Source organism: Colossoma macropomum, unplaced genomic scaffold (genome assembly GCF_904425465.1).
Source record: "Colossoma macropomum unplaced genomic scaffold, Colossoma_macropomum, whole genome shotgun sequence".
Classification (NCBI taxonomy): Eukaryota; Metazoa; Chordata; class Actinopteri; order Characiformes; family Serrasalmidae; genus Colossoma; species Colossoma macropomum.
In genome coordinates, this window is record NW_023495497.1 from 24,085 (window position 1) to 41,594 (window position 17,510).

The 17,510-nt window shown below is 40.1% G+C and overlaps 1 protein-coding gene across 1 annotated transcript; it reads right to left on the reverse strand.

Moving 5' to 3' along the window:
* Positions 1-5,863: 5,863 nt before the first annotated feature.
* Positions 5,864-15,995, reverse strand: LOC118802223 (galectin-4-like). The gene is made up of 10 exons (XM_036562715.1): positions 15,788-15,995; positions 15,530-15,698; positions 12,959-13,103; positions 11,766-11,868; positions 11,509-11,677; positions 10,858-10,999; positions 10,625-10,678; positions 9,558-9,660; positions 9,304-9,472; positions 5,864-7,773 (listed from the first exon to the last, which is right to left on the reverse strand). The coding sequence occupies exons 1-10, from the start codon at positions 15,967-15,969 to the stop codon at positions 7,621-7,623; spliced, it is 1,389 nt and encodes a 462-aa protein (XP_036418608.1). The 5' UTR covers positions 15,970-15,995; the 3' UTR covers positions 5,864-7,620.
* Between the last annotated feature and the right edge of the window lie 1,515 nt (positions 15,996-17,510).

A 17,510-nucleotide genomic window follows, 5' to 3' on the forward strand; every position in this document is an offset into this window, starting at 1 on the left:
TGAAAGCTAACTTTTGCTAGAACACCAAGTTTATACCAAGTTTTGCCACCAATACCCTGTAAATCTGCATCAGCAAAGCTACTTACTCAAAGCCCATTACTACAGATAAATCTGAAATTTGGTGGCTACAGATAATAACTGTCCTGCACATGCTTGCACAGGTTTAATGCAGAGTTCTTGTAAGTGGCAATCTCCACATTTCTGGGTAAACAAAGCTGACACTGCATAATGACGCTGTCGCCTTTCTTGCTGTTGAAGTTGAATTGGTCCCTTAAATGTGGCCAAAGATTTTCTTCAACTTCAGCCTCAGCTGAACGTGATTCAGATTCATTTAGGTCTGCATTTAGTTCTTGTGTCTCAATTTTTTAAACTCCAGTTCACCTCTGCAGCATTTCATTTTACCCGCTTGACATGGAATGAGCATCCAGCTCGCTGTCTTGCCGTAGATCACGTCATTTCCTGGCGCGTACTTCATGGAGAGTTTTTTAACTCTGGAACGGAGGTGATTCGAATTGTAACGAAGTACAATACCGCACAATAAAAATACTTAAGTAAAAGTAAAACTACCGTTTTTAAAAATACTCAAAAAAGTATAAATCCACAAAAAATAAACTTCATTACAGTAACGAGAGTAATTGTAATTCGTTACTTCCATCCCTGGTCCTGTCAGGCCTTTTCTTGTCTTTCTCTGTTTTAGCCTTGGTTTCTTTGTTTTCCTCTGTCATGTACTTTTGTTTTTGTGTTAGCTCCTCCCCAATTCTGCCATGTGTTCAGCCCACACCTGTTTCTTGTTCTTAGCTCCGCCCCGTCACTGTCTTGAGTGTTTCTATATATACTCCTTGCTTCAGTCTTGTCTTTGCTTGGCATTGAGTGTGAACATGAATGTGCATTCAGTCTGTATGGTTCATAGTTGTAGCTTTGCTGTTATGTTGTTGTTATCGTTTTGCCTCATGGTTCTGTTTTATTTCTGGTTTGTTTCCTCATGTTTTTTTATTTTTCCTGCTTATTGCTCCTGTTTCTGCCATGGACTTTGATAAAACCAACTCACACTTGCATCCAGCCTCATCTCCTGCTCCCCCTGTTATAGAATGCCAAACCAAAGAAGGATGCAGTGAGTTCTTCTCTCCAGAGAAAGAGAGGTTTAATAATGCAGAATATCTCTCCGCTCTCCAGTCAGGGAAATCTCTTCTCCTTCCTTCATTGATGGCTAACCCTAATGAGTATGATGGTGAAGATGGCACTTGTGATGGATTTATTAGGCAGTGCAGACTTTGCCTTCAGTATTTACAATGTCCTACTCCACCAGACATTGTGAAAGTTTTGTTTTTAAGGACTTTTCTCAGATGCAGAGCTCTGGATTGGGCAACTATTGTGCTTGAGAAAAGAACCAAAGATGCACGTACTCTGGATATTTTTTATATTTGTGCAAGCAAGTTTGTCTCAGGCATCATACAGAACTCTTCTTCTTGAGGTCTCTGCTAAGCCGGCAGGCTCGCCAGCCTCCATGGACGTCACAGCAGAACCTGCCTGCACATCAGAATGTTAGCAAGGCTCAGCCCGCACCCAAGGATGTTGGTGCAGTCCCCAACCTCCCTGACCGGCCGGCCTCCGAGTTCCCTGCCCGTGGCCTCAGCACCCTGCTCCACTGCTGCCCTTTCAGCTTAAAGTACACTAAGTATGTAGATTACATCTTCTCTGTCTGCCTTCAAGATCATCACATCTTGTATTTAGTGCCTTCACTTCAAAAAAGAGTTTAGTTAATATGGATTTCATGCCAGTAACAAGATCACTCTGAGATGAAGCATGATGTTCCAGCTCTTGTATGGAGTGACTATGTGCATCCAGAGTAAGTTTTGGCTGTAAACTCTTGTCTCACAGTCCACTTTAAGCCTGGTACACAGAGAGTCAATTTTAGAGTCAATTTTGTTGCATATGTCAGCTTTCACTGCTTGAAGGGCTTCGGAAAATTTTGTAGCAATAAGGAAGCTAACAGGTCCGTTGGTAGTTTTACCGTCAGCAGCAGATTACACCTTAGAATTTTGCACTTTAGCACTTTATGCAGGGAGTGGATGGAGTGACTGTACCTTTCTTACAACTTATAAGAAGGGACTTAAGAAGGACCTCCAAGCAGAAATGGCATGGTGAAGCCTTGTCCCTAAAACAATTCATTCAGACATCAGTCACCTTGGATAATTTGCTAGGAGAAAGACACTGTGAACACTTTTCTCCACCAACACCAATATCCAAGCTACACCAGTATCACTTCATCCAGAGCCCACTGAACTTGGAAAGGCCCATGTGATTGTAGAGGAACACCAGTGCAGTAATAATAATTTCACCCAAATGCCCCATTCATTTAGGCTTCCCATGGCTAAGAGAACATCAGACACTTGAGATCAATGAGAAATAAATCACCAAATTGGGATCAAAATGTTTAAAAACTGTATCAGTCTACCAGTCAAATCCACCACAGTAGAAAACCCCAATGACATTATAATGCTGATGACTTTTTTGTTTTTGTTTTTTAAAGAATAAAGCTTGTCAGTTACCCCCTCATAGATCATGGGATTGTGATCTTTTGCCTGACACTAAACTCCCCATAAACAGGATTTTTCCTCTGTCTATTCCTGAATCTAAATCTTTGGATGAATATATTGATGAGGCACTGAAAGCAGGTTAAATATGTCTCTCTCAGCACTACCATTTTGACCAAATTGGACCTACAGAGCATCTATGACTTAAGTAGGACAAATAAAGAGACAAACAGAAAACTTGTCGTGAGCAATAGCGGACACTATGAGTATATGTTAATGCCATACAAGTTGGTAAATGCCTCCTCTGTGTTCCAAGCTTTTTCAGCAAAGTGCATTGTGAGATGTTAGATTGTAGTGTTGTAGTATATATGGATGATATTTTGGTGTATTCACAGTCATTGGAGTTTTTGGAGACTTTTAGACAACCATAAATATGTCAAAGGTGAAAAGTGTGACTTCCCCAAACATCCAAATTATTTTTGGAGTATGTTCTAATCACTGCAAAGGTGCACATAGATGAAGGTAAGGTGAATGCCATAGAACAATAGCCCACTCCACATTCAAAGAATTGCAGAGATTTCTGAAATTTGCCAAATTTAATTGCAGGTTTATTTGAGGCTTTAGTAGCAGCACCTTTCATGTCTTTGTTATGAGGCAAGAGTAAAATGATTCAGTGACATGAAAATGCCTCAATTGCTTTTGAATCTTGGAAGAACTGATCATTGAAGCCATTCTGAAGCATCCAGATCGCTCTTTTCCTTTTATTGTCAAAATGGTAGCTTCAAATTCAGGAGTTCATGTTGTTCTTTCCCAAAAAGTCAGCTTACCAGCAAAGCTTAATCCATACATTTACTTACTAATGCAAACTGGGTCCTGCTGAATGAAATTATGACATATGAAATCAAAGTGAATTACTGGCAATAAAATTAGCCTGTGAAGAATGGAGACATTGGTTTGAAGGAGCTTTACACCAGTTTTGGGTGTTGACAGATCTCCATAATCTAAGGTACATAAGATCAGCCAAACAAACCCTAGACAGGCTCATTGGACACTTTTCTTCACTCATTTTAATCGTACAGTCACGAATCACCCAGGCTCTAAAAACACAAAATCAGATGTTCCCTCCTCACTAAGATGGCACGTGTTAGAGTTAGTACACAGTACACTCATTTCAGGTCATCCAGGCATTCATCATACAGGAATGATATTTAAAAACAAGTTCTCCCATCTTAGAACATGTTTATAACTTGAGGTCCTCTTGTAGTAGGTCACAAAATTACTGGTCACACTATTTACCATGGGCCAAATACACAGGCAATTCATTAATTAATTCATCTTTCAGGTTTTCAGCCTCCTTTGTTCCCATCAGCAGATGAACCATCCTCTGATCCATCAGTTATTGACTACTAGGAAGAACAGGACAATTAATCTCCTTCTAGGAAGAACAGGACAATTGATCTCCTTTATGCCAATGTGAAGGATGCATACACCGCCACACCCCTGCCCCCTCTGGGAAAATCTGACCACAACCTGGTCTTTCTGCAGCCTCAGTACAAGCCCCGTGTCCGAAGACAAGCTGTAACAACGCGCTCCTTCAGGAAATGGTCACCTGAAGCCAAAGCAGCTCTCAGGGATTGTTTTGAGTCCACTGAATGGAGTGTACTGCAGGAGCCGTATGGGGAGGACATTGAGGGGATTACGGAGAATTGGATTACGCACTGCATTACGGACTACATGAACATGTATGGACATTGTTGTTCCTGTGAAAACTGTCCGCTGCTTTGCTAATAACAAGCCCTGGATAACCAGCAGTGTCAAAGCCCTGCTGAACAGGAAGATGGTGGAGCAGAAGTTAAGGGAGAATAACATGAGGGAGGTATGGAATGGTATGAAGACCATTACAGGCTGTAAGCAGAGAATGGACAATGTGTTAGACGGTGACGCAGAGAGAGCCAATGAGTTCAACATATTCTATAACCGGTTTGACGGCACTGTTCAGATCTCCACTGCGCCTGTATGTCCAGCGGTCACCCCACACCCTCCCTCTTCTCAGCTGCTGATACTTCAGTCTCTAGCCTGGACATCAACACCTCATCTTCTTCTATTGATATTCATGCACCCCTCCCACAGGCTGGCAGCACAGACAAAACAGCCCCCTCTCCCCCCTCTTCACACATTAGCACATCAGATCAGGTTAGAGGTGAGCTGAGGAAACTCCACACAAGGAAGGCAGCTGGTCCGGACAGAGTATGTCCTAGACTACTTAAGTCCTGTGCTGCTGAGCTGGGGGCACCCCTACAGCACATCTTCAACCTGAGTCTGCGCTTGGGGAGGGTTACCACACTGTGGAACACATCATGCCTCACTCCAGTACCCAAGAGGGGGTGACCCTGTGAACTCAATGACTTCAGGCCAGTCGCTCTAACATCACATGTCACAAGACTTTCCCCCTTTCTCTTTACACTGTACACCTCAGACTTTCAGTACAACTCTGAGACGTGCCACATGCAGAAGTTTTCGGATGACACTGCCATTTTGGCTTGTGTAAGGGAAGGGCAGGAGGAGGAGTACAAGACCCTGGTGAAGGACTTTGTGGAGTGGTGCTGTGGGAACAACCTGCTTCTGAACACTGCCAAGACCAAGGAGATGGTGGTGGACTTACGCAGGGATAGGCCACCCGCACAGCCAATCTCTTTTGAGGGTTTGGAGTGGAGAGGGTAATGACCTACAGGTATCTCGGACTGCAACTGGAGATAGGTTGGACTGGTCAGCCAACACAGACATCCTGTACAGGAGGGGCAAAGCCGGCTCTACTTCCTGAGGAGGCTGATTTCCTGCAGATGTTCTATCAGACCATGGTTGCCAGCTGTCTTTTTTATGCTGTGGTGTACTGGGGAGGAAGCATGAAAAAGAGAGACGAGATGCGACTGGACAAGCTGGTCAGGTGAGCGGGGTCAGTGGTCAGTGTGGAACTGGACTCTGTGATCAAGGTGGCCGAGAGAATGACATTACACAAACTGCTCTCCATTATGGAGGATGATGGCCACCCACTGCTCACCATAATCATGGACAGGAGGAGCATGTTTAGTGGCAGGTTGCTGTCACAGAGCTGCTTAACTGACAGACTCAGAAAATCTTTTGTCCCACGAGCCATCAGACTCTTCAACTCTTCCCAGGGGGGCAAGAAGAGAAGAAAGAAGAGGGAAGAGGAGAGATGAGGACTGGATCTGAATCTCATGTTAAATCATAGGTTTTATCTCATGCACATGTGGACACCTTACTGTACATATTGCACTTTCTGTAGCCCTATCACAAATCTTTCACATCTGGACAGTCCACACTAGACACTTTATTTTGGTACCAACATCTGCACATATTTATTCAGTATTGTCATTATATGCCGTTACCAGTGCCTCCTCGTACAGTCATCATTGCACTGCCACTTTCATCTCAGGTTATAGATGTTATACCAGATTGTTGTACTTTTTTATTTGTATATATGCCTGCAGATAGGATTTTTTATATTTATTCTTCCTGTTTACACCCTTATACTATTACTGTCCTGTGTTGTGTGAATGCTACTGGCTGCTAAATTTCCTTTCAAGATCAATAAAGTATCTATCTATCTATCTATCTATCTATCTGTCTATCTATCTATCACTGACCTCTGAGTCTCCTGACTTACTACAGAGATCATTAACAAGTGCACTGTATAAAGCCTGTTGTCAGAATAAAACCATCTTCCAGTATCCGGTGGTCTCCTGACTCTCGGACCCGGATTTCTTTTTGTAATGCTCATTTCCTTGTAAAGCTGCTTTGTGACAACACCTGTTGTAAAAAGCGCTATATAAATAAACTTTACTTACTTACTTACTTACTCTCTACTTTTGGCAAAGTCAAAGATTTACAACAACAGCCAGGTAGACTGTAAGCTCTCCAGATGCTTGATAATTATTTTTACTGCAGTTGCATATCCTTCTTATCGTTTTTTCAATCTAGAAAAATAACGTGTTTAACCTTCTGGGGTCTGAGCGCATTTTCTTGATTTTTGAATGTATTCTTAAATTTGTCTTTAAAGGCCCTTGCATGCCCACATATTATATATCAAAATGTTCAGAACAATCTCAGCTCTCTATAATGAGGCCCTTTTGCCTGGAGCACTGTATTTAGAGATACTTCAGACCTAAAGCTGAAAAGTGATATCAGATTTTAGAAATTCTTAATATTTCTTTACTCCTGTGGGCAAATTGTTTTGGTGCTTGAAACGTGTTTACAAAAGTCTCAGGTTCACAAAGTAACGACATTTATGAATAAAAAAATAAATAAATGCTCTCATCACTACTTTCCAAAACCACTGTAGTAAGTGCAGTGGCTTTTTTTTTACAACCTACTGACATCTGTGTCCAAGCAACTGAATGAAAAATGAAAGGTTTCTAGCATGATGGGTCCATCCTTACTGATTTCCTAAAGTGTCCATTGGTCAGTTTTACACAAAACATAGAAGAGCACACAAATCCACAAATTACAGGTGAGAGGCAGATGACGGACACACAAATCCACGAATTACACACAATGAGAGGATATTTTTGAGAATATTTTGTATATTGTTGCTGTTAATGAGTAGAACCCTGTGCATAGAGTAGAGCCCTCCTCAGTGCTGCTAATGTCCATTTCATATCTTTTTATTGTTTTGATGAGCTGACTGAGAAATTTGAGTCATTATCAAAATAAGTAATTTAAAATTACATAAAACGTAAGTTCTAATATGTATTATAAAGTTTGGTCATTGTAACAATCCATCACAATGGTCACATTTCTTCAAATAAAATGTTGGTTAAAAATAACCCAGTTTGTGTTCTGTCAAATATTTACGCAGCATTGGGTTGCCAAAAAAAAACCCAGTTGGGTATTTTTCAGCACAGCATTTTTTAGAGTATAAGACGACTGCTTACAATGTGTTAACAAACAGGGTTATAAAGTGTAATGTACTTCTATAAACAAATGCATTATAACATGTCATGAATGTGTTCATAGTTTTGTACAGACATGTTATTCACAGAAAGTGTTACCAAGCTTCTTTGTACAATTACATATCTATGTGAACATCCTTGAGGACAACGTCTCGATGAATGTGGAAGTGTGTTATCTGGTCCATCTCCCAGAAGCTATGTATATAATGCAGCACATGAACTTTGTCAACTTCCACTCTGTATCCAGAAGATGTGCAAAAAATCTTGATCTGAAAAGCAGAACAATCATGAGAGTGAACTCTTTAAGGTTCTGTATGAGGATCCACAATTCAGTTCCTTAGTCTCTCTACTGATCTGACAAAGTTTCACTGGAGAATTCAAAGTAGAATTTGAAGAGCTCTTAATAGTCAATACATTTTAGCTCTTAGCACTCAATACATTATAGCAGTTACTGAATAATTCATAATAGTTACTGAATAATTCATAATAGTTACTGAAAAATTCATATTAGTAGATATTTCACGGTACATGTTGAATAATTCATAATAGTCACTGAAAATTTACTGAATAATTTATAATGTTTATTAAATAAGTAAATAGTTACTGAATAATTCAAAGTAGGTACTGAATAACTCATAGTGCACACAGAAAAATTAATTAAATTTAATTCATTCATTTCACAATCATCCTGCCGGTCAGGATTAACATGAACATTTCAACATCAGCTTTGTGACGTTAAACAAACCAGTATTAATAACTTCCACTGAGACTGAAGCTGAAGCTGAAATATAAGAAGGAACACTTTCACTAGTGAACATGATCCCTCTGTAAGGGTTCAGCCGGCCCCGCCTGCTGCCGGCAGAGGGCGACGGCGGCAGGGTGTCCAGCCTGTGCCGCCTGCTGCCAGCAGAGGGCGACGGCGGCAGGGTGTCCACCGCGGCACAGGGCCATAACTTCAGGGAACTCCAATTCCCAGAAGTCCGCGGGCTGATTAGGCCCAACGCGACACACCTGCGGACTCCTCTACTTAAGGTCAAGGCAAACAGTGGTGTTTGTCACACCTTTGTAGAGGGGTGACCGGTACGGTACTTAGTGTCAGAAAAGAAAAGAAAAGAAAAGAAAAGAAAAGAAACTGCCCCAAAACTAAAAAAGAAAAAGAAAAGAGGGCTGAGAGAAGAAACTGTCCCAAAACTAAAAAGGAAAAAGAAAAGAGGGCTGAGAAGAGAAATTGCCCCAAAACTAAAAAAGAAAAGAGGGCTGAGAAAAGAAACTGTCCCAAAGCGGCTTAAAGCCAAAAAAAAATAAATAAATAAATAAATAATAAATAAATAAATTTAAAAAAAGGGAAAAGAAGAGGTCTGCCTTCCCTTCGTTTTTGGAGTGGAAGTGTTTTTTGTTTTTCCTATTATCTGTCCTCTCGCCTCTCTAGTTCAGCCTTTGTTTGAGCACGCTGCTCTCAGCGTCTCTTTTGTTTGCCGTTCGTCATTTTCCCGCCTTTTCTTTTCCCCCTTCCTTGAGGTGTTATTGCCGGTAGTTACCTGTGCTCCTCAGTGGCGCAGTGGCAACGCCACGAAGCGCCGATCAATACATCACCGGTTCGAACCTGGCTTTGGGTCACCTCAGGTGCATGTTTCGGATTCACAACAACTCATTTTTTCCCATTTTTTTTTCCTGTTTCCATTTCTGCACTTGGGTCCGCCTCCCCGCCGTTTCGTAACACCCTCAGTGAACAGACTCACTTAATATGGAGTGAAAGTGTTTAAATGAGCAGAGCAGGACTGTCTGTTCACAACACTCACCTCAAAATGTCGTCCACGTCTGAAAGGGAAGAGAGAATATTCTTCTACCCTTGGACACCAACGATTTTGAATCAAGGAGGCCATCACGATCAGCTGCCTCCCATGCTCATTGAAACGAGGGCTGAAATGAAAGGCTACATCTTTGCCTTTACAGATGTTAAAGGAGAATCTAATGGGAGAGGAAAAAAAAGAAGTTTTTAACCATTTTATTTATAGGTTTGTCATTCTATTTGTATTATTTATTATACTTTTACCTGTCAGCATTGTCTTTCGGTGCTCCGTAGATGGTGATGAGTGATTGGTCTTTTAGTCCTTCAAGCAAACCCTGTATATATGGAACTCTTAGGAAGCAGCCCTCTAGAAAGAAAGCAGAAGAGAATAAAATGATGAAAATGAAAGGATGAGTTCTGCTCTTCCTGCTCTGTGAGCTGCACACATCACTCTTACCAAAGCTGGACAGATAGATAATGTCATTGGGCTTTCTTTGAAGTGTCCAGTTGACACTCCTTCAAGCAGCCTGCTTCGTTAATGCAACAATGCAAAATGTCAAAGCTGTGCTAAAATATTTATTATATTTAGTTATGTGACTGAACTGAACTGTTAACATATTTTCAAATGTTATCTTTCAATCAATTTTCAAATTTCAAGTATTTCATGCAAAAAAAGTTCATTCTGGGCCAGGAGTTCAGCTGCTTGGCTAAGAGCTGCTGCGCAGCTTATCTACACTTGGGGTGTATGATATTGTTCCTTTCTCAGGGCAATATGCATATTGCGTCTCAAACATCAGGCAAGATGGACCATGACTGAAACATAATATGTATCTAAAACGCATAAGATATTACCATTAAGATAAGGCTGTAGTATAACTAGATGCAGATTAATCTACTAACTGTACACAGGATCAACTACTAACTGTACACAGGATCATCCACTAACTGTACACAGGTTTAACAAAGACTACCTGCAGATTTTGTGGCTTTGTTTTTTTTATTAGTGTGAGACCATCATGGTGCTGTCCAGAGGAACAGAAGAACACTGTGCTCTTTGTCTTGGAGCTCAGAACTGGGAATGTCAGTATAATGTTGATATAAATGAGTAGCTTTGAAACAGCAGACCCTCCTCAGTGCTGTTGATGTCTGTTTCACATCTTTTTATTGTTTTAATTAGCCGAATGAGGAGTTTGAATAACTATTAAAATATAAATAGTGAAATTTATATCAAACATTAAAATTAAAACAGTAAAATCAAACAATATAAAACTTGTATTATAGAGCTTGATCATCAGAACAGACCATCACGATAGTAAATTTAGAGTATTTACCCTGTGCTGGGTTGCCAACTATTCCAGGATGGGTAGTCTTCAGTACAGCATTTTCTAGAGTGTACAAACACTTATGTGTTAATAATGCATAATGCAGAACAAAACTGATTATAAAATGTAATGGGTTATTATAAGCATTTATTAATGCAGTATAATGTCATGAATGTGTTTAGAATTTTGTTCATACGTTATTCACAGAAACTGTTACCTAGATTTTTTGTACGATTACATACCTACGTGAACATATTTGAGGTCAACTCCTACAATTAAGATGTGTGTCATTTCCTTAAGCTGCCAGATGCGATGTGCATAATGCAGCATAAGATTGGTGTCAGTTTCTACTCTGTATCCAGAGGCTGTGCACAAAATCTTGATCTGACAAACAGAAAAAAACAGAGTTAATCCAAACTGAAGGGTCCACAGTTCAGTTCCTTAGTCTCAACATATCTGACACAAGTTTCACTGGAGAATTCATATTAGAATCTGAAGAGCTCTTAATAAATACTCAATACATTATAGTAGTTACTGAATTACTCATAGTACTTCATAAGAGTTATTGAATAATTCATAGTAGTTACATAACAAATAATAGTAGTTACAGAACAGGCAGACTGCAGTTTGAGGGGTTAATCTCAGTTCTTTTGAATCAACAATATGTAACTCATTCATTTCAGAGTCATCCTACCAGTTAGGATTAACTTTAATAGTCATCATCTCTTTGGTGTCAAACACAACAGTATCAGTAACTTTCACTGAGACTGAAGCTGAAATAGAAGAAGGAACACTTTCACTAGTGAACATGATCCCTCAGTGAACAGACTCACTTAATATGGAGTGAAAGTGTTAAAATGAGCAGAGCAGGACTGTCTGTTCACAACACTCACCTCAAAAGGTTGTTCATGTCTGAAAGGGAAGAAAGGAAGGTGTCTTTCCTCAGAGCCCCAAAAACCATCAATTCTGCTGGTCCGCACGACCACCTGCCTCCCATTCTCATTGAAACGAGGGTTGAAATGAAAGGCCATATCAAAGCCTTTACAGATGTTAATGTCAAATCTAATGGTGGATAAGAAAACAATTGAGTTTTCTTAACCATTTTATTTTTGGATCTATCATTCTATATGAATTATTTTTATACTCTTACCTTTCAACACCTTTTTTAGGCGCTCCATGGACAGTGATGAGCATTTGGTCTATGACTCCTTCAGGCAAAATCTGCACATATGGATCTCTTAGGAAGATGTCTCCTAGAAGGAAAGCAGAAGAGAGAGTGAAGTGTTGAAAGGATGAGTTCTGTTCTTCCTGCTCTGTGAGCTGCACCCACCACTCTTACCAAAGCTGGATGGATAATAACATTGGGCTTTATTAACACTTCTTTTGCTTAGTACAGTCCAGTTGACACTTCAAATTGTCAAATCATTCCTTGTTTTTCTTCAAGTTTTAATGAAAAAAGAGAAACATTGATTGAAGCTGAGTTGAGCTTTCAGTTACTAAAGTAAACTGAAGTTCCACCAACGTCCCCAAAACCTGGCCGGTCACATTGTAAATGTCCACAAAAGAAAAATCAAGTAAAATCAAGCTTTTTCATTAATTATTTTAGTTTTTTACTTATCAGGTGACTGAACTTTTTCAATCACTTTTCAAACTTTAGGTAGTTTAGTAGTTTTATGAAATATGTACATTCTGGGCCAGGAGTTCAGCAGATTGGCTAAGAGATGCTGCACAGCTTATCTACTTTTGCATGATGCAAACACAACATGCATCCAAAATGCATTAGAAATTACCTTTAAAATAAGGCTGCAGCATAACTGTATGTACTAAGTGTACATAGGATCATCTACTGACTGTACACAGGATCATCTACTGACTGTACACAGAATCATCTACTAACTATACACAGAATCATCTACTAACTGTACATAGGATTGTCTACTAACTGTATGCAGAACCTCCTACTAACTGTACACAGAATCATCTACTAACTGTACACAGGACCATCTACTAATTGTACACAGAATCATCTACTAACTGTAAACATGATGATCTACTAACTGTACACAGGATCATCTACTAACTGTACACAGGATCATCTACTAACTGTGCACAGACTACATGCAGATTTTTTCGCACTGCATATCTACAGCATAATCCAAGTTGTGGCTTTTTTTCTTCATTAGTGTGAGACCATCATGGTGCTGTATCAGAGTCCAGAGGAACAAAGAAACACTGTACTCTTTGTCTTGGAGCTCAGAACTGGGACCTTTTCAGTATATTGTTATTCATAGAAACATGGTATTCATAGAAAGTGTTACCACGTTTCTGTGTTCAATTACATACCTATGTGAACACGATTGAGGTCAATATCTTGATGAATCTGGATGTGTGTTATCTGGTCAAGCTCCTTGATGCGATGTGCGTAATTCGGCACATGATGGCTGTCAACTTCCACTCTGAATCCAGAGAAGGTGAAAAAAATCTTGATCTGGAAAACAGAAAAAAAACGAAGAGTTAACTCAGGTTAAGGATCTGTTTAAGGGTCCACAGTCCAGTTCCTTAGTCTCTCTACAGATCTGACATTAATTTCACTGAGGAATTCATTGCAGAATCTGAAGAGTTCTTAGTAGATACTTAATACATTATAGCTCTCACTACATGTAATTGTATGTAAATAGTTCATATTAGTTACTGAATAATTCATAACAGATTGTCCAAAATTCATAGTAGGTAATTAATAATTTGCAGGAAATGCTTAATAATTCATTGGGTGACATTATTTTAGGTGATCATTTTAAGATGAAATTAACTGTCAGCAGACTTTCAGTGACATCAACTACATATCAATAATGTAGCAGCAGAATATTCAACAGATTATCAAGAGACTTTTAACTGTGTAAATAAGATTTGTTTACAATCTGCTGAATTCAGTTGTTTTTCACTTTCCAAGTCCAAGTTCATATCTGTAGATGTTTAACATGAGAAGAACTGAACATGTAACAGGGTGAGGGTGAGGCTTAGTCTTAGGTTTTGGGTTAAGATTATGGTTAGGATTATGTTTTTGGTTGAGGTTAAGGTTAGGGGTTGGAGTACCAATGTCCACAAATGAACGGTCGGAATAGCGAATGTGTCTGCACATTATAATTACTAAAATTTATTCAACATCTACTATGAACTATCTACTACTGGTTCAGCAGCAAAAAATCTTGGTGTCATAATTGATCCAGATTTATCATTTGATCAACACATAGGCAGCATCACTAGGACAGCTTTTTTACATCTTCACAACATCGCCAGAATAAGAAATGCCTTATCGCTGCACGATGCAGAAACATTAGTACATGCCTTTATTACTTCAGGGCTAGACTATTGTAACGCACTACTGTCAGGATGCACCAATAAGAATTCAAGTAAACTTCAACTAGTACAAAATGCTGCAGCCAGGGTTCTCACTAAAACTAGAACATTTGATCATATCAGTCCAGTTCTATCATCACTCCACTGGCTGCCTGTTAAATTCCGTATAGATTACAAAATTCTTTTATTGACGTATAAAGCCCTACATGGGCTCCTGAGTACCTGCAAGACCTTATTTCCCATTATGAGCCACCACGATTACTCAGATCACAGAGTGCTGGCTTTTTAATAGTTCCCAGAATTCAGAAGGTTTCATCTGGGGGAAGAGCCTTTTCTTATAAAGCCCCAAACTCTGGAATGATCTTCCAGAAAATGTTCGGGACTCAGACTCAGTCGCAATCTTCAAATCTAGGCTGAAAACTCACTTGTTTAGTTTAGCTTTTGGTAGCTAATGTTTCCCCTTGGATAAAGGCAGCAGATCCAGGGGTCCATGGACGCAGGGAATTATAGTAAACTGAGACGCTGGTGCTGTCGTCCCGCCGCTCACACGCGAACACTCAGGTTTGTGGACGGTGGAGCGGAGGGATGCCAGATTGTCTCAGGGTGCTCCCGTGTCTGTGTGCCCTTTTGGTTCACTCCTTTTAGTTAAGCTGTTATAGTCAGATCTGCCGGAGTCGTTAGCCACACGTTAGTCACACTACCTTTTTTAGTTAGTCACTCCGAGTAAACGACTGCCCACCTGTCCGGCCGGACACTGATGGACGATTGTCTGTCAAGCTCTCCTGCTACCTGCTTCAGACCAGTTGCCCACACCCCTGTCACCGCCACCTGCCTTGGACTAGCTGCACACCCTACACTGAAGTGGACCCCTAACTATTATTACTACTACTACTATTAATATTAGGAGTATAATAATTTTGTAGGTAGTTTGACCAGAGGAGGATGGGTCCCCCCTTGTGAGCCTTGGTTCCTCCCAAGGTTTCTTCCTCAGCTCTGAGGGAGTTTTTCCTGGCTTGCTCACCTGGAGGATTTACATTTCATGTTGAAACTTTGTCCTAAATGGGTTTCTGTGAAGCTGCTTTGTGACAACATCAGTTGTTAAAAGCGCTATACAAATAAACTTGACTTGACTTGACTTGACTATGAATTATTAAGTGGCTACTATATGTTACAGAATAATTCATAGTAGACACTGGATAATTCATAATAGTTACTGAATAGTTTATAGTAAATATTGAATAATTCTTTGTCGATACCACATAATTCTTTATAGTTACAGAATAAGAAAACTTCAGTTTAAGAGGTTAATCTCTTCTCTTAAATCAGCAATATTTAATCAATTCATTTCACAACTATCCTGCCAGCTTTAACTTGAACATTTCAGCGTCATCTTTGTGACATCAAACACACCACTATTATTAACTTTCACTGAGACTGAGGCTGAAATATGAGAAGGAACACCTTCACTAGTGAACATGATCCCTCAGTAAACAGATTCACTTAATATGGGGTGAAAGTGAGCAGAGCAGAGCAGGACTGTCTGTTCACAACACTCACCACAAAAGGTTTTCCAGGTCTGAAAGGGAAGAAACGAAGTTCTCTTTCCTCAGGACCCCAAACACCTCTAATCCTGCTGCTCCTCATGATCACCTGCTTCCCATCCTCATTGAAACGAGGGTTGAAATGAAAGGCTATATCATCACCTCTACAGATGTCAATGGCAAATCTAATAGGAGAAAGGACAAACAAATTCACGTTGTAACCATATTATTTTTATAATTGCTATTTTATCTGTATTATTTATTATACTCCTACCTTTCAGCATTTTGTTTTGGCTCTCCATAGATACTGATGGCTGTTTTGCATTTAAGTTCTTCAGGCAGAACCTGCACATAAGGAACTTTTAGGAAGAACTGTCCTAGAAAGAAAACAGAAGAGAGAATAAAGTGTTGAAAATGAAAGGATGAGTCCTGCTTCTCATGCTCTGTAAGCTGCATACATGTGGAACAGTCACTGAATGTAATCTTTACTTTTCTTAATTGTTTGTGAGGTTATAATGAAGAAAGAAAAACCTGAAAAACCTGGCAGGTCACACTGTGGCTTTCCATTTAAGAAAAATCAGGAACTATTTCATTAATGCAGCCATTCAAAATGTGAAAGCTGTGCTGAAATAGTTCTTTAGTTTTGAGTATTTAAAGTTTTCTCCATCAGGTGACAGAACTGAGCTGATCTCAGATTTTAAAAATACAACCCCAATTCCAAAAAAAATGTTGGGACACTGCGTAAAATGTATAAAAACAGAATGCAATGATTTGCAGATCTCATAGACGCATATTTTATTCACAATAGAACGTAGAACACATATCAGATGCTGAAAGTGAGACATTTTACCATTTCATGAAAAACATTAACTCATTTAGAACTTGATGGCAGCAACGCATCTCAAAAAAGTTGGGACAGGGCAGCAAAAGGCTGGAAAAGTAAGTGGTACTAATAAAAAACTGGAGGAGCAATTTGCAACTAACTCACATGACTGAGTATAAAAGATCCTTTTAGAGAGGCAGAGTCTATCAGAAGCAAAGATGGGCAGAGATTCACCAACCTGAGACAAACTGCATCTAAAAATTGTGGAAAATTTCAGAAAAATGTTCCTCAGTGTAAAATTGCGAAGACTTTGGAGATCCCACCATCTACAGTGTATAATATCATCAGAGAATCTGGAGAAATCCCTGTACGCAAGGGAAAAGGCTGATGGTCAATATTTGATGCTCGTGATCGTCGGGCCCTCAGGTTGAACTGCATTAAAAACAGGCCTGATTCTGTACTGGAAATCACTGCATGGGCTCAGAAACACTTCCAGAAATCATTGTCTGTGGACACAGTTCACCATACAATCCACAAATGCCAGTTAAAGCTGTATCATGCAAAGAAGAAACCATATATAAGCAGGATCCAGAAATGCCACCAACTTCTCTGGGCCCAAGTTCATTTAAAAAGGACCAAGGCGAAGTGGAAAAGTGTCCTGCGGTCAGATGAATCAAAGTTTCACATGAATCACTGATGTGCAGTCACGCTGGAACAGGAAGGGGCCATTTCCAAACTGTTCCCACAAAGTTGTGAGCATGAAATAGTCCAAAATCTCTTGGTGCTGAAGCATTAAGAGTTCCTTTGACTGGAACTAAGGGGCCGAGCCCAACTCCTGAAAAACAACCCCACACCATAATCCCCCCTCCACCAAACGTTACACTTGGCACAATGCAGTCAGATAAGTACCGTCTCCTGGCCACCGCCAAACCCAGACTCCTCCATCAGATTGCCAGACGGAGAAGCGTGATCCGTCGCTCCAGAGAACACGTCTCCACTGCTCTAGAGTCCAATGGCACCGCTGTACACCACTGCCTTGCATTGAGCTTGGTGATGTAAGGCTTGGATGCAGCTGCTCGGCCATGGAAACCCATTCCATGAAGCTCACTATGCACTAGTCCTGAGCTGATCTGAAGGCCACATGAAGTTTGGAGGTCTGTAGTGATTGACTCTG